General features: G+C 40.6%; 1 protein-coding gene across 2 annotated transcripts; it reads left to right on the top strand.

The window, feature by feature from the left end:
- The first annotated feature begins 1,027 nt into the window (after positions 1 to 1,027).
- On the top strand, positions 1,028 to 23,496 carry plcg1 (phospholipase C, gamma 1). Of its 2 annotated transcripts, none has more exons than XM_087780666.1 (33): positions 1,028 to 1,273; positions 3,639 to 3,926; positions 7,787 to 7,939; positions 8,009 to 8,102; positions 8,183 to 8,230; positions 10,329 to 10,413; positions 10,846 to 10,929; positions 11,447 to 11,469; positions 11,566 to 11,635; positions 11,708 to 11,809; positions 13,071 to 13,189; positions 13,465 to 13,550; positions 14,224 to 14,344; positions 14,418 to 14,586; positions 14,655 to 14,777; positions 15,677 to 15,778; positions 16,331 to 16,518; positions 17,131 to 17,331; positions 17,408 to 17,527; positions 17,606 to 17,786; positions 17,859 to 17,936; positions 17,995 to 18,098; positions 18,208 to 18,301; positions 18,385 to 18,454; positions 19,121 to 19,284; positions 19,358 to 19,454; positions 19,511 to 19,735; positions 19,802 to 19,950; positions 20,016 to 20,130; positions 20,800 to 20,961; positions 21,027 to 21,115; positions 21,207 to 21,466; positions 22,031 to 23,496. In XM_087780666.1, exons 2-33 carry the CDS (start codon positions 3,710 to 3,712, stop codon positions 22,071 to 22,073), a joined length of 3,936 nt encoding a protein of 1,311 aa, XP_087636792.1. In that variant the 5' UTR covers positions 1,028 to 1,273; positions 3,639 to 3,709; the 3' UTR covers positions 22,074 to 23,496. The 2 variants fall into 2 exon arrangements, with proteins under 2 accessions (XP_087636792.1, XP_087636791.1); XM_087780665.1 differs by having other exon boundaries at positions 18,382 to 18,454.
- Positions 23,497 to 23,562: the final 66 nt, after the last annotated feature.

Genomic DNA, 23,562 nt, shown 5'->3' with positions numbered 1-23,562 from the left:
CTCCTGTGTTTGTCTTATCTGTCTTGATCTTTTATAGCATATTTTTTAAATGTGTATTGTGTTTGATCGTTAAAGTGCTTTGTGACCCTTTCTATTCGTGCAGGCTTTTCCTTGATTTTCCTGGAACTCCTGTGTTATTCTCGGTGTTATCTTGATCTTTTAAGTATATATTTTATTGAGTATTGTTTGTGATTGTTTAAGCGCTTTGTGACCCTGGTCTGGAAAAGCGCTCTATCTATCTCGCCTGCAGTTGATTCAGAACTCTGCAGCGAGAATTCTGACCCGCTCAAGTAGAAGAACTCACATTTCTCCAAACCTTAAAACTCTTTACTGGCTTCCAGTTTCTTTCAGGATCAACTTTAAAATTCTGGTTCTTACTTTCAGAGCTATTCATGGTCAGGCTCCTCCTTACATCACTGATCTGATCCAGCCTTACACCCCAGCTCGGGCTCTGAGGTCTGTGGATCAGAATCTACTGATGGTTCCTTGCACGCGGTTCAGGACCAGAGGAGAGAAATCCTTCAGGCTGTTGCTCCTAAGCTTTGGAACGATCTTCCTCTCTCTTTGCGCTTGATAGATCTACTGACTCCTTCAAGAAACATCTTAAGACGTTTTTATTTGTCCAGGCTTTTCCTTGATTTTCTGGAACTCCTGTTGTGTTATCAGTTTTATCTTGACCTTTAAAGTATATACTTTATTGAATATTGTTTTGATTGTATAAGCGCTTTGTGACCCTGGTCTGGAAAAGCGCTATACAAATAAAAATTACTTACTTACTTACTTACTATAGTGTTGATGGGAATTGTCATTGTGCAAGAGGGTTTTTTTAGTTATAAAATGGAAATATTCTAGTTACATTTACACGTGACTATGGTTACGGGGTTCCATTAAGAAGATAAATAGGCAATTAAACATATTTTACGTAAAACGGAAATGCTACTCAAATTCTTTTTATTTTGTAAAGCCTGGGCGGAAGTGTGATTTTTGACTCCTGGCTTGACAGCGCTGGAGATGGTCTGGGGGGAAGGGCCTGACGACAGACAAACTTGCGTAGTCTCTCCAGGTCCTGGTAGTGTGAGCCGGATCTTCTCTATGGACTGTCTGCGGGGGGAACATCCAAGTGGGAACGCTGTCGTCGGAACCTCGGCTCCTCTGCGAGGCCTCGTGATGTTTTAATCCCCTCAGAGAGAAAAAAAAACGGGGGGCCACGGAGCAGGAGCCACGCCACGGGAGCGCCACAGACGAGATGTGCGGTGGAGTCGAGATTGCAGCGGTGAGTGTTTGTTTTTCTGACCGTGTTTCTCCCACCGTGGCCCGGGGGCAGGTGGACCCTCCGCGGCTAACGCTTCCACATTCTAACCGTGATTTTTTTCATTTTGACGCCGCCGGGCCGCACTAGCTAACACCGGGCTGTGTTACTGTAGAACACTCGGTCGTCCTGTCTGGAAATGTGTCCGCCGGAGAGTGCTTGTGTGTGTGTGTGTGTGCGCGCGTGTGTGCGCGCGTGTGTGCACGGGCCTGTCGGGAGTCGAACCCAGGTTGAACTTGAGAGGGAAAGTGGTCCAGATCTAATCAAATACTGGTTGGATCTCAACATAATGACATGGTATCGTGTGTGGACCACAACTTTAAAGATGGTCCTTTAAAAAAACAAACATCAACTACATTTAAAAAATGTGTCATCAAACACCAGATATAGATAAATGTTTAAATGACAAAGGCATGGATTAAACATGATTGATTCTCCCAGTATTATTTAAATAAATTACAATTCAATTCTTAATAATAATAAAAAACAGAATAAGTAAGTCAGTAATTTGTATTTATAGAGTGCTTTTCCAGACCAGGGTCACAAAGCGCTTAAACAATCAAAACAATACTCAATAAAGTACATACTTTAAAGGTCAAGAAAACACGAGACAAACACAGGAGTTCCAGAAAATCAAGGAAAAGCCTGAACAAATAAAAATATTTAAAAAGTTTCTGTGACCTTAACTTTTGCATTCATGATAAAAAATGAATTTTCTTGCAGCAAGTATTTAATATTTCTCTCAGACTATATCTAGACATAATCCAACTTCAGTCATTTTCTACTCACCCTCTTGTCGAGTAAAGGTTTGGATTATTTTTCAGAGTAATCTGTTCTTTTTTTGAGTTCTAGGCAAAATTTTTAATTTTAATGTAATGCATTGGACTATGAAAATATTCCCACCCTTAGTCCACATGAGGGTGAGTAGAAAATGAATAGAATTTTAATTTCGGGTGAACTATCATAAGTTTCCAGAAGTCTTTGTCTTACTAATTGTTGTTACCAACAGACTTATCATAAGAATGACCCAATAAAAACATTTTTCAATACAGGAAATCTTTGTATTCTTGGGCTAATAACAGTCACATGATCAATCACAGGGTTTCTTTAAGACAATAGTCTGAAGTCGTCATTGTCTAACGTTTCAAAAAATGATTGTCATCGTTTAAAAAAAAAACACAATTCCTCGGGCGAACATTTCCCAGACTTGTTTGCTGGTTTGGCTCTGAAACGCAGCTGCTCCCTGACTGGTGACCACGCCGGTTCTGATTGAATTAGGTGGAGCTGAATCACGTATCGGGCGACCAGATCTCTCGTCCCAAGGACAAAGATGGACGAGAGCGAATGTCGTGCTCGTCCGGGGGGTTTGAGTGTATTGACCGGATACATTTTGGCAGATATGAGCGTTATTTCAATTCAATGTGAATCATTGAACGTCTGGAAACAAGTACGATTTTTGCAGAATCAGATTCACTAGCTCTTCTGCAGTAGGACCACCTAAACACCAACCAGATATTTCTTATGTCGCTCGTGTCTTGTTACTCATTCTGAAAGCACAAAACAAGCGTTGTAATACTGTAATACTGAAAAATATTGATGGTAAAAAATGAACACAGCTTCAGCGACGTCTTCACTAAGGCTGGAGTGAGACTGCTGATGTAGAAAAAGTCGAAGACTTTAAGTAAGAAAGTTAATCGTTACAAGGTTAGTTAGAGTTTGGTTTCATGTTTTTTTTTCAAAAACCAACCATTGGCGTGAGTGAGAAGACCACCCAGTCTGCCCAAAAACACTTGAAAAATAATCTATAAATTGCCCAAAAACGGAATAATAGTAGGCCAGGTGTGCGAACATGTTTCTGTATATACTGTATGTCTAATAGTTCAATGTTTACATTGAAATTTAGTTTATTAATGTCATTTTAAAGTTGGTAACGAGTCGTAAAATGTAATAATTATTTTTTTTCTTTAAAACTGTTATCTCACTCAAATGGCAGTTGGTCATAGATCATTTTTAAAATAAATTCTACAGCCTTAAAACAAAAACAAACTTCAGATCACCTGTTTATGATATCATATATCTATTGTTTTTAATAATTTTGTGCCCATTCTTTGTGCAAAACAACTGACTTCTAATCTAAGAGAGTATATAAAAAGTTCCATAACAATCTAGATGGCTGAAGGGCTTCATTTTGCCCCACAATGCAGAAGTTTGTAAAGGTTGTGGGTGAACACAAGACTGATGTGTTAACTTTTTAATGGCTGCTTTAGTGTTCCAACAAGTCCTTGTCGGTTTGTTATTTCACGGGTTTCCCCTTCTCCTCCTGCTGTAGGTGTCCGTGTCTAGGCCTGGACTGAGCAGATTGTTCTGAGAGGAAGCGGATAACAAACGGGGGAAGTGAACATGGCTGGGATCTCGGCCTTCTTTTCCAACGGACCCGTCCAGTGGATGGGCAACGACAATGAGATGCACACCTTGTACAGAGACCTGGAGGTGGGCACAGTGTTGACTCTGTTTTACTCGAAAAAGTCCCAGCGGCCAGAGCGGAGGACTTTTCAAGTCAAGCTGGAGACCAGGACAATTGTCTGGACCAGGGGCACGGACAAAATAGAGGGAGAAAGTGAGTAGTACATCAATCACAACTTCTTCTCTTTTTTTTATGTCACACTTTAAAATTGGGATGGATAACATAAAGACACAGGTTCCTACTCAAAGGTAGCAACCAGACCAATTAGCAAAACAGATTTTGGTGCCTAATTTTTCTTGTCATTTTCAATTTTTTGTCTAAAATATATGAACATTTAAAATGTATTTCAAAGGAAATGCTCTCAACATGTTATAGAAGTTGCCTGGCAGAGCCCCACATGCATGTTGTTGGTCTGCCCAAAATAAGGTAAGGTAAGGTAAAACTTTATTGATCAAAATGTGATGGAACATAACTTCAAATACGTATTAAAATAATTTACATTTTACTGTTATTTATTTAAGTTTAAATTCATAAACTGTTATAAATTTCCAGCACGGTTTCAGTAGTACCAGTTCTTCCAGTTTTACATCAGATAACATATTTACAATTCTCATCAGTGTTCAAAAAAATGATGAATGTATGAAGGTAGTGGCCATCTTAGGTCTTCATCTTCATCGAGATTGTGATATTTGATTATTTATTCGATTTAAATATAATATGAATCTGTAAATAGTTCATTTTTAAAGTAAAATATATGTTTCATACACTCTTGTCCAATACTATTACAATTTATTGAGGATTTAAAACGTTTGAACTGTTGCAGTGCAATATGGAAATAAGGGGTGTTGAAGCCAGTCAATTCTTCGTCCTTTTATTTTTTGGGCTTTGTATCCTCACATTAATCTTGTGTAGTTTTTCTCTTGGCACTGTAATTTACCCTCCTAAATTAAAATGGGTAAACTGCGGATCAGTAGAAAGTGTGTGTGGTTGTATATGTGCCCTGCATCTGGTCTCTTTGGTCACCCCAGGAAGCTGGGTTCCAGTTGTCATGACTCCGAGTGTGAGAAAATTAATCTATTGTATGACGCTATGGGCCATATTTAATTGTATGTGGTCTTGGGTGGCCGGCGTGCCTTGAGTTTGATAGTACAGTCCTCAAGTCTTGTAATATCTCTAATTACGAGGCTGTAAATGGTAGTAAAATGGCGACAATAGCGGCAACATTCATAACACTAAGAGCTTTTAGTATGTTGTAAAAGCCCAGCGGTCGGAATAAGCGGTGCGGTTGATGTGTGGTTATACAAGTCATGTGGTCGCATAGGTCAGTATCAGTCCCTGCGTCTTCACACCAAATCTTACTGCGTTGAATGTTTCTGGAAAAGCCAGACACATGCGACACGTTGTGTTCATCTGTCGTTAATGACTCACTTTCCTGTCGGTGGCAGCCTCCGTGCACAGCGCGCTCGCAGAAAAGACGAGGACTCTAACCGCGTTTGTTTGATACAATCAATAGAGGAATCAAGCATTTCAGAGCTTCCTAGACGTGCTCGTCACTGCAATCTGATCCCGGAGACGGTCTTTACTGTAATTCTGCAGTCGTTTTTGGGAACTGTATTTATCCCGTGTTCATGACACAAGGAGTCCACGGCGTGGCAAACATATAATCTTGCGTTGGAAATATTTTCTCTTATCTGTTTACGGTTTTATTAGAGTAATATTTGCTTTCTGAAGGTGATAAAAGATGCAGGATGTGGTCCTTCAGAGGTGAGACTTGTTTGCAGGCTGCTGACGTAAATGCAGCGATACGCTCATTTTGAGTATTCTCACTAGCTCAACAAATATGTCCCCTAAATAAAAAGCACCCTTTAAAATGTGCTCATTTCGTCTTTTTTCTCCGCAGAAGCTTCACGTAACCTTCTAGCTGACGTTGAAACTTCCTAAAGAACGCCAGTTATGCCGGGGTTAACTCTGCTTTCTTTGTTTTGCTTTTGTAATTATAGTCATAGTATTTGAGTACCTGTTCACCGGTCACAATGTTGTTAACTACACGTGGCCTGTGTTGATCATGTGAAGAGTTGACGCTGCTTCTGCTAGTTGTGTGTGAAATTGCCTTTTTATTTTAATGAATTTTTAGATTTGTGCTGTTGCAACCACCATTATGAGATGTTTGGCTGGCCTTATTTGATGATGTCACAGGCCGACGTTGTTTTAACACAAAGTGTTTGGCGACAGGTGACGGGCACAAGTATTGTGATACGATTGGTAATGACTTATTAATGACAACAACCAAGTTGGGTTTTAGTTACACTTGAACATTAATGTCATTAAAAGTATTCAACACTTTTCTGTGACGTTTCCATTTGAACTCATGTCGTGCCATGAGAGCCGGGAAAATGGTTCCAAGTCAATAGTTCTGTTGATATAATCGTCATCCCGTGAGCTGCAGCTCAAGCAAGAAGTCGATAAATGGATTACTTATGGCTGTCAAAAATACATAATCGACTGCTGACCTGTGTAGCCGGAGTAGAACTGTGATCCTGACCAACTGAGACTCGTTTTGGTCCAATCCTCAGGTACACATCTGTGTAAATGCATAGTGATTTATTTTCATTTTATAAAAAGAGAAAAATACTTGAAATAACATTAATGAGGAGATATGTAAAACAAGAAAACGTGTATAAGTACATCAGAATTTTTTCGGAGTAAAATAAGTAATCCTCTTTTCCCAGTGAGATATAAAAATGTTTTTAAATAAGTTCCATTGAGCCTTTACTCTTGCAATATCTATTCAAGAGTTCTCTTTACTGCCTCCAGGAATATTTCTTATTCCTGACCCGTTATGTGTGATTAAAATGCACAGCTAGCTTTCCACCAAACTTCAGTTGTGTTTTCAAAGGAAATCCACTTGCTCACAGCGCTAAGGTGTGTTTAAAATAGTCGAAGAAGGTTGCATGTGTTTGTTCCAAGGAAGCTTTTACAGCTGTCACACAACAGAACGCTTTTGACGCGCGTGAACCCACAGCAAATACCAATGTTGTTCAAGTAGATGGAAACAACCTTCAACGTCTGTGGAAACTTAACTTTTTTCTAAACGGATGATTCTGTGCCTGTGTTGTTGTTGTGACGCATGCCCAGCAGCTTCCATCCTTGAGATTTCTGAGTCAGGCCGTAACACATGAAACTATTGATTCAATATTAATTAATTTAATGAAATATTGTTTGTTAATTTGTTATGTTTAGATCTGCCTGTCTGTTGGCAAAATAACTCAAAAACACATTTCAAGTTAACTCACAGAAGATTTTAGTCTTTCACTTGTATGGCCTCTCACCGCTGTTGCTCTCTACTACAAAAACTAGAAAACTTGATTGTACTCGACACCACTATTTCAAATCAGTTAGAGAAACAAACATGTAACAGAGCTCCTTGGCAGAGGTGTTTACTTTCTCTGTGCGTTTATAGATTTAGATTTATTTTTTTCAGTATACATTTTTAAATAATCTGGAAGATAGTTGTGGTAGCAGTTGAATATACACTTTTTTTTATGACTGAGTGTAATTAAATATTCTCTTTTCTCAGCGAGGCGTCTGTAAGTCCTGAATATAGTTTATAATGGCTTTACTATGTATTATTTATTTATTGTTGTGAAGTTAATCACCAAAGATTCCGACTGAGGAGTGTAAAAGACTTCAGTCGGCACAGTGTTCTTCTGCATGAAGAACATGCACCTACACTGAAGATGTGATGTGTAGGCAACACAAGCTTGCACCCTCTCCTCTTCCTGAGTCTCAACCACACATCCTGTGCTAGTGTGTGAGCGCGAGCTCACTCTGCAGGAGGGTGCTGCTGCCAAGAAACCTTTGAGCCCACACATACCTTCTTAATATACATTGATTTCAATAAGAATGCACTTGTTCAGAAATAAAACTGGTTTCATAATTGACATTGAAGTAGTGATGCTTGAAATCAAATCACACTCGACTCATCTTGTTTTTTTTATATTTTGTTTCACAAGTTGACATTCGAGAAATCAAAGAGATCCGTCCTGGACAGAAGTCCCGGGACTTTGAGCGCTACGTGGAGGATTCTGCGACACGTCTGGATCAGGCTCACTGCTTTGTCATCCTGTACGGCACCGAGTTTCGCCTTAAGTCACTCAGCCTGGCAGGTAGTTGGAGACGACGTTTCCACGAGCGTATGTTTTGTGTGGTTCACTGTGAAACTTGTTCCACTTCAGCAACGTCTGACGAGGAGATGACCATGTGGGTCAAGGGCTTAAACTGGCTGGTGGCGGACACGCTGAAGTCGCCGACACCGCTCCAGATCGAGAGGTAAATAAACGGTTTCCAAAAAAAGCTAGCGCGGGCGTCAGATTTGTCAACACTGAGTCACGTGGTTTGTTATCTTTCAGGTGGTTACGCAAGCAGTTTTACTCAGCAGACCGAGGCAGAGAAGACCGGTGAGTCTGCTTCAGCCTATGACCTCAGTGTTTGAAACCATCACAGCACATGGACATGAATAGATACCAACGTTTGCGCTGAAGGTGTTTAAAGCGGTTGATATGAGCGCAGACACCAACATTACTCACTGGAGGAAGCAGCCGAAGATTTTTCCATTGTTTTTGGACATGTAAAATAAACATGTTGAAAGCAGTTACTAAACACAAAACTTACTTGATCTGAACAATCCTTAATTCCCCTTTCAAAGCAGAGGTGGGCACATTTAAATACTTTAGGGTCACATTATATATTGTGACTGATAGACTGTAGACAAAACACAAAATAAAGAAGTGATTAAGGAAAGTGTCATTACAAACACAATCGTGGTATTATACCTATTACTTTTCACATTATAGCTAAAAACTAATATAAATATAATGATAAAGCTTTTTATACCTTTTTTGTCGTTGTTTATGTTGAGGACAAATAAATACTCAACTGAACAAGGATATAAGAGAAAATTAAAAGAAATGTTGCATCTTTAACCTCATGTGGGCCACATAAAAAAATCTAAACCGTTAAAGGGCCACTTGTTGCACCCGTCTCCATTTTTTCCCAGGTCTGTGACAAGATTTTTAACTATTAAGCATTATCTATACATTTTAATAAGATGGGAGCAAGATCAAGTGATGAAGTGCAAATTGATGGTAACAAAGAACTGCGGCCATATTTATTTTTGAACCAAAATGTTCAGGAAGTGATGATGCTAATGAGATTGACATAAGTTGCTGCCAAACCACTAAACTTGCTTAAACTGGGTTAACAGGTTAAAGAAATAAACTTTGACAACTCATGATTTAGCTGTATCAGGGTTACACAAAGTGCAACACAGAACAGAGTTGGTTCACAATAAGTCAGGAAGTGATGCTACTTCATATGAGCAAATTAGCTTTTCATTCTGCATCTAGCGGATCATGATTTCTTTCATCAACTTAATATTAAATATTTTAAAGTTAAGATACACTTTATTCATAATAATTGATAGTATTCCTTCAGCTATCTTTTTCATGTGTCAACCCTAAAACACTTTAACCTATTTTTGTTTTTATTTTCTAAAGGAAAACCTATTTTGATGCAAACATAGTTGTATAGTACTGTGAAGTCATTACATAAGAACATGAATGATGACGTTTGTGGGGCCGTTTTTAGTCATGTTGTCGTTCGGTTGTTCATGTCATTCAGCAGCTGATTGTGTTTGATATGAATTCATACAAATTTGTAGACTGAAAGGAAGTGTAGAAAATAGTTCTTGTTCACCAAACGTAACATTTACTTATGAGATTAATGGTGAACTAATGTGAAACTCTACTGATACACTCTGTTGTTTCAAATGCTAAAGTCTTCCTCTCCAAAGATGCAGTAAGTCGCTCATCATGACCATATTTTGGAGTTATTACTTTATAAATTTCTCCCCCATCTGAAATCTCTGCAAACTAGAAGTTACGTGGAGTCCATTTGGTCTTTACTCCTCCACCATGATGGTTGACCGGTGTGGTTATGGTAAACCAGATTTAGTCTCCAGAAAAATTTAGTTTTCAATGAGTGGCGCTTAAGCACATTATGTAAATGATTAAATGAAAATAGTTTTGTACAAACAGACACCAACGGATGAGTACTATAGAGGTCAGAGATCAACTTAAGAGCCACTTAAATCAACACATTGGTTGCCCTTAAAGTATGTGTTATAATGGACCTTTCATAACCACATCTAACATGTAGATCTTCATCATCTGTCTTCATTTCTACCACCACGCAGAAGCATTTTGTCATTAATGAGTTGTTTAGCGTCTCTCTTGCTACAATGAGGCTCTTTAACAGGTCAGTTGTAGTGAAGGAACTGGTCTCTCTCGTGCACAACACATCGTCTTCCTGCAGCAGGAAACAGACAGCAGAGGATGGACAAGATGCACAAAGATGTTTGTCTGTCACATCCTCCACTTTAAAAAAACTTTTGGCAGTATTGTGCAGTGTGTCAGTAAAACTGTAAAAGTGATCTTAGAGGTGGATAACAAAGAGAGTCATATGTGTGCGTCTTACAAAAAAAAAATCTTCTGTTAGGATATCCTGTAAAGATCTGAAGAACATGCTGAGCCAGGTCAACTACCGGGTTCCCAACATGAAGTTCCTCAGAGAGAAACTTCCGGTGAGCATCTGCAACTTTCCTGCTTTGAACATATTACCCCACACAAACCTTTTTTTTTTTCAAAGATAATCATGCAATGGTTAAATGACTTAATCAGATATCCATCTTTAGAGAAAATTGGATAATGCAATGACATGAATTAAATAAAATAGAGCAGCTAATACTATTATGTTTGGAGGAAGTTAGCAAAATCATTACTTCTGATTTTGTCAGGGCTACTTATTAAGGAGAATAATGATTCAACAGTTTACTGTTTTTTTATTTTATGATGCATTGGGTTTTTTTCCTCTTTTTTGCCCTGTTTTTTTTTTTGAGAGTTTGAGTAAAAAAATAATAATAAAAGAAAAAAACGTCATTTGTATTTGATAAACAAATTTTTGGATGTATATTCGCTAATTGTAAAACGTTGATGAGGCTTTTTGTTCTTCTCAGGACTCCGAGTTGAGGAATGGAGACGTGTCGTTCAGTCAGTTTGCTCACCTGTATCGCAGCCTCATGTTTGATGCCCAGAAAAATGTGAGTGAAGTATAAAATATGTCAACATTTGTCCAATAGAAAGCGGAAAGTTGTCCCGAATGTGCACTTACAGTATCTCACATCCTCTTCTCATCCAGATATACACCAGATCTGGCATCAATGTTAACTTAGTTTGTCTCCTAGAACGTAAAATGTTGTTTAAATAAACGTAAAAATCTTCCCAGAAGCCTTCATTTATCAACATAAAACTTATCTTGGCACCTCCCTCCCCCCCCTGTGCCACATCTGATCTTTGCTCAAGCATTCCTCCCGTCTGTCTCTTCTCAAATGGCTGCCAGATCAATATGGACCAATTTGAAACGTACCAAACCCCTTGTGGAGGCCATTAGGCCGAGCATAAACCCTCTCGCTGGGATGAGGAGGCTGACTGGCAGACTGGTGCAGATTTAATAGATTGATGACCTCAGCGGCCCCATGACGTAGTGACAGGATATAAGAGTTGGTTTTCTTGGCAGGATTGATGACTAACTGAAACTTTCTTGTTTGTTTTTCCTAGTTGGAAATCCCAATCCTACAGAGGTGGGTTGAACCATCCTAAAAACACCCAAAATAGCACTTCTAGATTGACTTGTCCTGTAGTTTTTATAAAACAAATCCCCAATCTTCATCTTCCAGATTCATCGACAGACCAGAACAAAGGATTAGCCTGGACGACTTCAAGAACTTTCTCCTGGAATCTCAAATGGTAGCACCAACAACCTACACCCACTTGGTCTAAAACTGTGTTTAGTGACACAACCACTGTGTGTGTTTGAAGGAAATGTGGGCTGCAGACAGCAGCATGGTCCAGGAGTTTATGTTTGGCTACCTGAAAGACCCACTGAGAGAAGTGGAGCAGCCTTATTTCCATCAAGATGAGGTAAAAAAAAAAACTTTTTTCCCCATTCTTACTCAAAATGAAAACAAACACACCCGTGTGTATATATATATATATAGGGTTGTATATTTTTCCAACACCCTGAGCTTCTCTTGAGGGTGAGGGGTGGTAAGAAAATGATATGGGCCGATACAATGGTTGCCTGAAGCCCATCCTCCCACTCTAGCAGAGCGTTATTGACTGTGTTGCTGCATAGAGGTTCTACAGAGAGCGAGGGATGCACTTTGTGGTCGCCATAAAGTGATGATTGTCCGAACCGAAGCCCGTATGAGTCGGGCTGCAGGAGTTGCTACAGAGGAAGTTATGTTGTTATAGAAGGAATCTTTTTATAACCGTTGGACAAGGAAACTTTTTGTTCTGTCATGCTCTATTATTATATTTATATTATTATTATTATTATTATTATAACTGTAATCAATGTCAATTGTTGCAGTGCACCATGGGACTTGGTAGCATAGCTATTTTTGAGCAGGGATCTTCTAAATTCCAAATGAGAAAAGGCGTCACTAATTAATGATAAGCCCCCCCCCCCCAGGGGCCTATATATGGCCCACCAAGTGATTTTGTGTCCTGCTCGACGGTTGACTGACAATCAAAGAAGGTTAATGTTCCAGTGATTAAGATGAGGAACAGAACATACAGAAACTTCCAATGAATTGAAGGAAAATTATTTGATGGGACTGTTTGGTGAAGGAGGAAAAACATGGAAATAATGAGGCTTTAGCAAACCTCTATAAGACAATATCACAATAAGACTAATAGTTCCTGAGACCTGAGAGTTTGTAATTTATTTGATTTAAATAATATTAACGATTTTGTTTGGCCTGTGACCATGAAGCTCTAAGTGGTTGTCCCTTTTTGTGATTGACCCCTGATTTAGAACAAAACGATGATATTGAATTTATTTCTGATGTTTTTCCTGCACAGAAGAGAGTGGAAATGCCCCAAATTGTGGAGTTTGCTCATTTTCATTACACAGCAGGTCATTGGCTTTTGTTATTGGTAATATGGCAACTTTTAGTTAATGGATAAAATTGTGGAAACACGTCCTGCCCTAACTGTTGATCCTCAACTGATCAGGATGCTGTTCTTTCACACAAGAAGCCCCAGTTAGACTCCCAGAAAGGGATCTTTTTTTAACAACTCCTCCCTTGAATCATGGATTTCATTCTCATTGGGTTATGTGATGTGAATTGAGCTCCTCCGCAAAGGTATCTGATTGATTTCTTGTTGTCTTTTCCAGCTGCTGACATACTTGTTCTCCAAAGAGAACACCATTTGGGACTCATCTCTGGACAATGTGTGTCCTGAAAACATGAGCAATCCTCTGTCCCACTACTGGATCTCATCTTCACACAACACGTAAGTTCAGTTACTTCGGCCGTTTGGAGGTTCTGGATTGTGACTGGTGTGATGAAGAGTAATCTGCAGACGGTTTATTTAGCAGGAAAATGTGTTTTTCCTCTCATTGAAAAGAGTGTGAAAGGCCATTCAAATGATAACCTTCTGTGCTGCACGAAAACTTCCTCTGTTGCTTCAGTCGGTTCTAAAGAGAACTTTTGTCACGAAAGGTGCAGATATGTTGTGTCAGCATTACACTCATGCTAAATGTTTTCTCTCCACCTGCATATTTTTAGCTACCTGACAGGAGATCAGTTCTCCAGTGAATCCTCACTCGAGGCCTATGCTCGCTGTCTTCGGTTGGGATGTCGCTGCATCGAACGTGAGTGAACGCCCTATAAATCTACTTCAAAACCTTCTAATTACAGGAACTTGCAACCTGTTTTTACTCATAATTCCGACTAACTGCCACACCCTGAACTTCACACTGTCTCGCCGTGTTATCTCGTTTAAGGTCCAAAAATAACCTTGTCAGGCATGTTTTTTGTTTTGGGCCGTCTGTTGACTCGCCAAACAGAAGTAGACACGCATGATGTGATTATTCATCCATTAATCAAATAGAACGATTGAAAAATAAATCTGTAATGTTGGAGAAAATGTAAATGGCCAGACCCGAACCCCTAAAAACTTCTTCTGGGGTTGACCTGTTATCCTAACATTTGTTGGGTTACACATTAACTTAACTGGATCTGTGATAAACCCTGGACACTTGTTTTTATCAAGTTTTTTCTGGAATCTGGAAGAAAAAGGTAGCATAAGGAACTGGCCTTCTACATTAGAAGCTGAACTAATGTAACCGAAAACTTGAAAATGATGACAACAATATTAAAGAACTGTTCAGTTTGAATGATCTCCACACATTCCTTGTGTATCTAATATTTTCATCTATTTGTTTATTTAGATATGTACTTTTGTTTTTCCTTTTTCCATTTAAATTGATACATGTACAGTCAGTTGTTGACAATAAATTGGATTTATATCCATTTGTGTTCCAGTGGACTGCTGGGATGGCCCAGATGGGACGCCGGTTATCTACCACGGCCACACCCTCACCACTAAGATCAAGTTCTGTGATGTCCTCACGACCATCAAGGAACACGCCTTCGTTACATCAGAGTAAGTTTCCAAAAATAAGTTAATGGATCCAAATTTTGATAGGATGCGTTTAATTATTAAATACTTTCCACAGCTACCCCGTCATCCTCTCCATCGAGGACCACTGTAGTATCGTCCAGCAGAGGAACATGGCCACCCACTTCAGGAAGGTGTTCGGAGACATGTTGTTGACCAAGGCGGTCGACATTGCTGCAGATAGCCTCCCCTCCCCCAACCAGCTCAAAAAGAAGATCCTCATCAAGGTCTGCATTCAAACACAGTAAAAAAATAAACACATCTTTACATGTTTTTGTCTTTTTCACCCGTCCAGCACAAGAAGCTTGCAGAGGGCAGTGCCTATGAGGAGGTGTCCACTTCCACCCCTTACTCTGAAAACGACATCAGCAACTCCATCAAGAATGGAATTCTCTACCTGGAGGACCCGATCAACCATGTGAGTATCGCATGCTCAGTTTCTACCTGAATGCGTTTGTTTATTCAATTGCCTTTTCTGTCCTTTCTGTTCAGTTAATTGTGTGTGTTTATGTTTATCCTTCTTGTAAAGCTTATTTGCGTGTCCCAAAAAGCGCTATATAAATGTGATGTTTATTATTATTATTTCTGTTTTTTTTTTTTTAAACAATTGTACAAATAGTACAAATTTCATTATACATAAATCACGTACAATTGTAGAGTTTACAACGACAGTCAAACATTGTAACGATTGTAATCGGCAAAATTAAATCCTAAAATCAAACGGTTGTCATCTGTTGTGAATTTTCAACTGTAATTAAATCATTTTCAACTGTAATTAAACCATTTTCAACTGTAATTAAACAATTTTCAAGTGTTGAAAAAATCTCAGATAATGTATATGTTTTAAAATTGAAATCAACATTTTTTGTTATCATACGTTGCTTTCAAATAACCAAAGAGATCATTCAGACATTGTAAAGTGAAAGAACAATTCTTAGCATTTCTGCCATTTTTCTTATATCACTGAAAATACTATGTCCCTCATATTTAATTTATTTTTATTTATTATTTATGTTCCAGAATGATGACTTTGTCTATCTTATATAATGATTTATTAATGTCAGGTGAGCATTTGATGTTAGCAGTTTATTTTCAAGATTATGATCTTTAAGTCGGAAGTGAAGTTTATGGTGTCAATCAGTTCTGAAACCGCTAATGTTCCTGGAAGCTTTAATCTTCTAATCATAAATGCTCATTAAACTTTGTTTTTTTTAGCCGTTTCACCACTCTGACTGTGATGATTGTGAGAGCAGTTTCCTGTGAAGCACATGGATCTTCTAAATATTTAATCACTTCCTCTCTATCCCATTCCCGAAGGAGTGGTATCCTCATTTCTTCGTCCTGACCAGCACTAAGATCTACTACTCGGAGGAGACCTCCAGTAACCAAGGCAACGATGATGAGGAGGAGCACAGAGAGGTTAGTGTGGCTCACTAGTCCATAAACTTGCTTTCATGAAAATGTTTTCCGATCGTCCTCCTCTAGGCTTTCAATACAACAATAAATAAATAAAATAGTCTGTAGGGTTGGGTGGCAACCGTAACCCATTCCACAGAAGGGCTGGGTATCTGTTGCCACACTTCCAGGATGTAAAATCTGGAATTACTTCTAATCTTTAGGATAGAATTTAAGGTGTTATGTTTAGATTTAGATTTGGAAGACTGCTTTAGCAAGTGAAAATGAAAATAAGGTCTGTGCACACCTCTTAACATTATCTATCCCGCTTTTTTCCATACAAGTTCCCCGTTTTGTCTAAACTTTGCCAAAATAAACGCCTATAAAAGCGGGGCGGCCTGCTCCACAACATGGTTAAAGCGGGTTCCTCAAGTAAAAAAAAAGAAGAAAAAAAAGAAAGAAAGTTGAAATAATTGTTTTTTTTTCTTTGGATGTTCTAATGTAGTGAAATATGTATTAGGTATTGATATATTGTGCATGGCAATTGTAGTTAATAATCGTTCTCCCTCTCTGTAGGTGTCCAATGGAATGGACCAGCACGTGACTGAAAAATGGTTTCATGGGAAACTAGGTGCTGGACGTGACGGGCGTCAGATCGCGGAAAGGCTTCTGTCCGAGTACTGCCTTGAAACCGGGGCCCCTGATGGGTCCTTCTTGGTGCGGGAGAGCGAGACCTTTGTGGGAGACTACACACTGTCTTTCTGGTTTGTATTTTAACAATATTTTCCTTTTTCATGATGTCTATATATGCTACATTTAGTTCTTGTTATGGGTGTGTATTGGCAGGAATGGTGAAACCTGCATATTATCATGATGGGCAACGATACGATACATTTCCATACTATAGGAACAAGAATAAACGTGTAGTATTGTCTGAGAATTTAAAGGCGCATAACATAATTAGCTTTAAAAGCCTCTGGAGTCGACTGTATCCTCTTGTCCCCAGTCAATGCCTCACACACGGTTTCATTTGTACCTTTAGCTGCAGAAGACATTAACTGCTGGCATCTAGCCGCCGGAAGTTTAATTCCAACAAAAAAGTGAAGAAACGCTGTTTATTTGTTAATTTAAAAAATATTTAAGAAATATAATCATTTGTTATATTTATATTTATTTCACACCAACTTAATTGAAATCCAAACCATAATAGAAATAAAATGTCATTTGAAAGACAAAAGTAATTGAGAAAAAATTGATACAGTTCTTGAATATCGATAGTGTCAAGCAATTTTCTGTCCTCACACATTTATCAGTCGATATTGATTGCAAATGTCCATTAGAGGAGTGACCACCACCTTCTTGATTTTTCTACGCAGGCGCTCTGGCCGGGTACAGCACTGTCGCATTCATTCCCGTCAAGAGGCCGGCAGCCCCAAATTCTACTTGACGGACAACCTTGTGTTCGACACCCTCTTTGCCCTCATCAACCACTACCAGCAGGTGGCGCTTCGCTGCAACGAATTTGAGATGAAATTGACTGAGCCAGTGCCGCAGACGAATGCGCACGAAAGCAAAGAGTGAGTCACGCTTCGTCTACAACGACAATTAAGTTAGCAAATTCAGACGAGGTAAGGTTTTTCTCACTCGCTCCAGGTGGTACCATGCCAACCTGTCCCGGATTCAAGCAGAGAACATGCTCATGAGGGTCCCCCGTGACGGAGCTTTTCTTGTCCGGAAGAGGGCGGAGTCCAACTCGTTCGCTATATCCTTCAGGTACCAGATTGTTTGGCCAAAATAAAGCCGGATCTATAGCTTCACTGGGTTGAACTCTGAACTCTGTGTTGTGGACAGGGCGGAGGGGAAGATCAAGCACTGCCGCGTGCAGCAGGAGGGTCAGACGGTGGTGCTGGGCACCTCTGAGTTCGACAGTCTGGTGGATCTCATCAGCTACTACGAGAAGCACCCGCTCTATCGGAAGATGAAGCTCCGATATCCTATCAACGAGGACACACTGGAGAAGATCGGCACTGCTGTGAGTGACGATGGTTTAACATTTTAAAATATAAAAGTTATTGATGTTTTCCTTCACTCTCAACCCCGACAGGAGCCAGACTACGGGTCGCTGTATGAGGGCCGGAATCCTGGTTTCTACGTGGAGGCCAATCAAATGCCCACGTTTAAGGTGAGTGTGTGTTTTTGACGCTGGTAGCTGCAGTGTTTAATGGAACTTGTGGTTTCAGTGCACGGTGAGAGCCATGTACGAGTACAAGGCTCAGAGGGATGACGAGCTGTCGTTTCTGAAGAACGCAATCATCTCAAATGTGGACAAACAAGAAGGAGGGTGGTGAGTGATCCAGTCGTTTGCCGATGTTATCGTTCCCTGTTAATAAGAGGGGAATTTGCTTCTCGCTTCTTCCTGCTGTTGTGGTGTCATGACGAATGGTGTGTTTCAGGTGGAAGGGAGACTGTGGAGGAAAGAAGCAGCAGTGGTTTCCTGCCAACTATGTGGAGGAGATCAGCCCATCTGCTGCAGAACCGGACCGACCTGTGAGCATCCGATCTCGAAAAAGTTTCCACAACACCTGTGCTGGCTCTCATCGTCTGTAAACCTTGTTCTCCGTTTTAAGCAGGAGATGACTGAGAACAGTCCTCTGGGAGATCTGCTGAGGGGAAGCGTGGATGTGTCTTCCTGTCAGATAGGTGAGCGAGGACGGGTCAAATCCTGTTGTGAATCCATTTGCATGCAGCATGGATTTACTGAGTACAAACCATTTTTATAGAGATCAAGTGATCTTGAGAATAGTCATCATGCAGGAACTTTTGTAATGGGCTTTGGCTCCATCTAGTGGTCACGAAGTATATCGGTTCCATCAATATCATAATTCTATTTTGAAAGATTGAATTTGTTTTATTGTAGTCCTTTTTTTATTTAATAATTACTATATTGATAGATATAGTTTGTTGGGGTTAAAATGATTTTCAATTATTCCCAAAAAATAATATTTGAAAGTAAATAAATCAAGTAAACAATTTCCTGAAGGAGATCTCCTGGGGGGAGGGATCAATAAAGTCTTGTCTTACCTTACCTTAAATTAATTTTTAAGTAATAAAGAAAATGTATCATTTTTCTACATTCATTTTAAATTCAATATTAAAAAGTGGAAATGATGAAGCTGTGTAACATATTGATGATTAATATGTTTATCCTTTTCAAGAATGATGAGAAACCTTGTGTTGGCTTTGTACTGTCATGTCCTAATGCACAGCGATTCCTTTTCAGGACGTTATTTAAGGACATATTTTCCAAACTGTCTGTTTTTTTGTTCATGATTTCCATATTTAAAACGTTTGTTTTTGTCTGTGCAGTGGTGCGTCCGGACGGGAAAGGCAGCAGGCCTCACGTCTTCTCCCTGGTACCGTCTACATCCATGAGGACGGGCCAGGTTCTGGAGGTGGCCGCCAACACACAAGAAGAGCTCAACGAATGGGTGGTGAAGATCCGCGAGGTCACCCAGACTTCTGAGGCAAAGGTGTGTAGGCATTAAGAATCACTTGTGACGCCTGGTCAGATCCCCTTGGTGATGTTACTCGTCATGTCTTCAGCTGGAGGAGGGGAAAATGATGGAGAGAAGGAAGAAGATCGCACTGGAGTTGTCCGACCTGGTCATCTACTGTCGGCCAGTGCCTTTCGATGAAGACAGTAAGACTCATGATCACTAGCCGGCCCGTGTGGATTCTGACCCGTGTTTCCTGCAGAGATCGGAACGGAAAGAGCCTGTTTCCGCGACATGTCGTCCTTCCCGGAGACCAAAGCGGAGAAGTACGTGAACAAAATCAAAGGAAAGAGGTTCCTTCAGTACAATCGGTTGCAGCTGTCCAGGATCTACCCGAGGGGTCAGAGACTGGACTCCTCCAACTACGACCCTCTGCCCATGTGGCTCTGCGGCTCACAGCTGGTGGCTCTTAACTTCCAGACTGCAGGTGATTTTTCTCCTCCAATGACGAGTTGGATTTATCACGTCGTCACTCACAGCGTCTCTTTTTCAGACAAGCCCATGCAGATGAACCAGGCCCTGTTCATGCTGAACGGGAAGAGCGGGTACGTCCTGCAGCCGCCCATCATGAGAGACGACCACTTCGACCCGTTCGACCGCCAGACGCTGCGCGGCCTGGAGCAAGTTGAGCTGAACATTGAGGTGAGGGTCTCGGATTTTCTCGGTCCCGGCCGACGCTCTTGTTGACGCCAATGACCTCTCTACAGGTCCTGGGAGCACGACACCTTCCCAAACATGGCCGTGGCATCGTGTGTCCTCTGATAGAGATCGAGGTGTGTGGACCGGAGTACGATAGCGTCAAGCAAAAAACTGACTCGGAAGGTAAGAGAAGGAAATTCTTTTTCTTTTTTTTTTTTTTCTTTTTCCTTTTGTATCTTACATGCTTCTCATCCAATATTTTTGAACTTGAAGAAATGTGAACGTGAAGAAAGATTGATCATAGGATTTATGCTGATATTTAGTTGTTTTACTCAACATAATTCCATTAATTATAGCTATAAATTTTGATGACTTTATTTCAATTTGTTTGAACAGCAGGTGGCAGGAGTCTTGCTTTTCTGTAGGAGAGTTCTGCTGCTGCTGCTATTGTCTGACTACAGTCAGAATATTTAACAAAAATAATATAATGTTTAATAAGGGTTTATAACTGTCTCCCCAACTTCTGCAGTGTCTGCATGTGTACTAATGTTTATTGTTGTTGATAGACTTTTCATTATTTTATATATTTAATTTAATGATAAATTATTTTTTTGTTCTATTATCATTATTAATTATTGTATTGTTTCTTAAACTATTTGTTGCTTATAGTTGTTAACATTTGCACTGTATGTCTTAATATAATGTGTTTAAATGTATAAAAAAAAGATAAATTTAATTCAGAAAAGCACCAAAAAATGACCATCCATCCTCTGTGCTATTATCAACACCTGAACATTTCAATGGAATCTTTCGTTTTTGAGTTTTACCCACAGAGTGATTCCTTTCTTCCAGCTGACAACGGTCTGAACCCCACGTGGCCCCGGAAGTCTTTCCAGTTCACCGTGTGCAACTCTGCCTTTGCCTTCCTTCGCTATGTGGTCTACGAGATCGACATGTTCAGCGACCAGAACTTCCTGGCTCAGGCAACGTTCCCCATCCACAGCCTGAAGACCGGTATGTCCAGCTGGAGGATTCTCAGTGACGGTGCTCGACCTAATGAGTGTGTGTGCGTGCGGCAGGTTATCGCTCGGTGCCGCTGAAGAACAGCTACAATGAGAATCTGGAGTTGGCGTCGTTGCTGGTGCACGTGGACATCGTCAGAGGACGGGTGAGACTATTGACGGAGCTCTTCTTTTAGACTGGAGTTAAAACTCTGTCAATGACCTTGAATGTATTCTGTGTTGTGTCGCCCCCTACAGGCTGAGAATGGAGAGGTGGCGAGTCCCGTCGCCGCCGCCTCGTTGTCCACTTCAGCTCAGGCTGGACGAGAGCGCTTGGGGGATTTGAATCTGGTGCCCGCCATGTCGTCCAGCATGTCCCCGCTGCCCCAGTCGCCAGCTCAAGCCCTCGCCTACAGAGGCAGCGACAGCTCCTTTGAGTCCCGCTACCAGTCCCCCATCGATGACTTCAGGGTGCCACAAGAGGCGCTGTTGGATCAACTGGAGCAGCAGAGCAGAAGGTGATTGTCGCTTTTTAACAGATGAACATGTTTTCATCTGTGTATTGGCAACAATCTAAGAAAACATTTTTTTTCCAAACATCCGCTTTAAAAGCTGCTGGAGTCGACTGTATCCTCTCATCCTCGGTCATTGTTAAGATCTCGCTGGTTTTAATATTTTTATTTGCGGAAGATGTAATGAATGATGTCCAATTAACAAACGCTGTGAATATTAGCATTTTAATTGTATATTAAATCATCTTATTTTACACACACTTTGTTGAAATATGACCCATACAAGAAACATGATAAAAATCAAATATTATTTGAAGGTGGAAAAGAAAAAGTTATCAATGATGTATTTGAATACAAAATATTTAAGTGTGTCAATATTTCCTCAAATCCCTACTCATGACCACGTCCAACACACCAATAAACCATGTGATATTTAGCTTTCACTGGCTCTAGCAAAAGTTTCTCTTTAGTGCCATGTGATTGAAAATACCTCGAATTTTTGGCTCCTCTGCGACTCAATCCCATGTCGAGAATCCCAGACACATGGTTCTGTGTTTGTCTCTCCTCCAGGATCATGCGGAGGACCCGGGTGGGCGGTGAGAACCGAGTCTAAGCCAAATCAAGTCACCATGAGCCGGCACCTACTTCTCCCCCCCCCCCCCCCTCCTCTCAGTCGCCTCTCCCCGTACTGATGATGTCACTGACTGCTGTGAAAACTGTTTCCATGGAAACGTCCACCACCGCTTAGGCCTACATTTCAGGCGCCCGAACCCTCCTCCTCCGCCCCCCCCCGCTGTTCTCAGACCGCCCCGTTACCGTCTCCCCGCTCGATCCCACCGCCGCCTGAAGAGGAAATATTCGAGGATCGCTCACCGGAAGTTGAAACTGACATTCCCTAGAGAAGGAAAACTGGACAGGTTCTCTCCGCTCTGGTATTTATTCCCGCTGTTGTTAGAGGAGCAGCAGCCGGCCCGCTCTCAAAGAGCTCCACCGTTTTAATAATTATTTAAGTCTTTTTTTTCGCCATTTTTATGTGTTTAACACGCAGCTGTTTTCAGCGCCTCTTCTCGCGCCGAGTAAGAGGTCCGGTTCCACTCACTCGATTCTGAGCTGCATTCCTGCGCATCATTCCATTTGTGTTACTGAAAGCCAACATCGTTTTTAAACGTGACCGTGGCGTCCAGATCAAAGCAGCATTCTGTCATCGATGTGATCCAGTTCTGAACAGATTAATAATTCCACAATAGCGCCAACCGTTGATAGTCTTTAATGAAGCGTTTTGTATATTTGTTCACGACTTTTTGGGCTTTCTTGCCATCGTCCTTAAATTTGCCATACATTTTACATTTGTTTTAATTCCACAGACATTTTTCCGAGGATGTTTGTGTTAAACAGTGCTGCCATATTTACGCCATAAGCAACGATGCAAGTTATTTTTTTTATTCCATGTTAAAGTTGCACTGCAGTTGCCCAAAGTAGGAGAATTTGTGATGTCTAAAAACAGTAAGCAAAAGTTAAATTATTGCGTCAGATCTTCTCGTATTTTTCTCGCTGTTTTTACACTCAGTATTCCCCCTCGGTGTGTCACACTGAGACTAAGCCATACGCTGTGACGAGGAGACATGTCGGGCTTCTCGTCCGATACCCGTTTTTTAAGTGGCCGCAGTTTTATTTTCCCTCATGGACGCCGCGTCTCTGCTAGCTCACATCTTTGTGCCTCAGTCTGTAAACACATCATGGTTCTCTGCACAGCAACTGCACACTCACCGTCTTGTTCTGGGCCGGCCCGCATGATCACGTGACACCTCTTTTGGCTCAGGACTGTTGTTACGGGGGAATATGAAATCCCAGCAACCCGTGGAAAGGTCCCATCACCTGGATATCAAAGCGGAGTGGGTGTGCAGGGCCTTCATCTCTGACCGCCTCATGTCCAAAGTCTTTCTGTAATGTGCCTAAAATCTGAAGATCTCATTTTAATTTTGCCTTTCATAAGAAACATATTCAAGTCTGAAAAGTGAATAAAATACTTAATACTTTACTTTCATGCTCTTTTGAAATCCTTTAATCACTTCAAACATGTGCATCCATCAGAGGTATCTCTG

The sequence above is a fragment of the Callionymus lyra genome, chromosome 19, assembly GCF_982586985.1.
Source record: "Callionymus lyra chromosome 19, fCalLyr1.hap1.1, whole genome shotgun sequence".
In the NCBI taxonomy this organism is placed as follows: domain Eukaryota; kingdom Metazoa; phylum Chordata; class Actinopteri; order Syngnathiformes; family Callionymidae; genus Callionymus; species Callionymus lyra.
Note: the sequence above shows the minus strand (reverse complement) of the source record. Positions and strands in the feature narration are given on the sequence as shown.

What these genes read in the sequence shown, in the direction of transcription:
- plcg1 (XM_087780665.1), top strand. Translation starts at nt 3,710, where the DNA reads ATGGCTGGGATCTCGGCCTTCTTTTCCAACGGACCCGTCCAGTGGATG. An exon ending in ATGAGGAGGAGCACAGAGAG is followed by an intron (nt 15,779 to 16,330) that starts GTTAGTGTGGCT and finishes CCCTCTCTGTAG; the next exon opens with GTGTCCAATGGAATGGACCA. An exon ending in CTGGAGCAGCAGAGCAGAAG is followed by an intron (nt 21,467 to 22,030) that starts GTGATTGTCGCT and finishes TCTCTCCTCCAG; the next exon opens with GATCATGCGGAGGACCCGGG.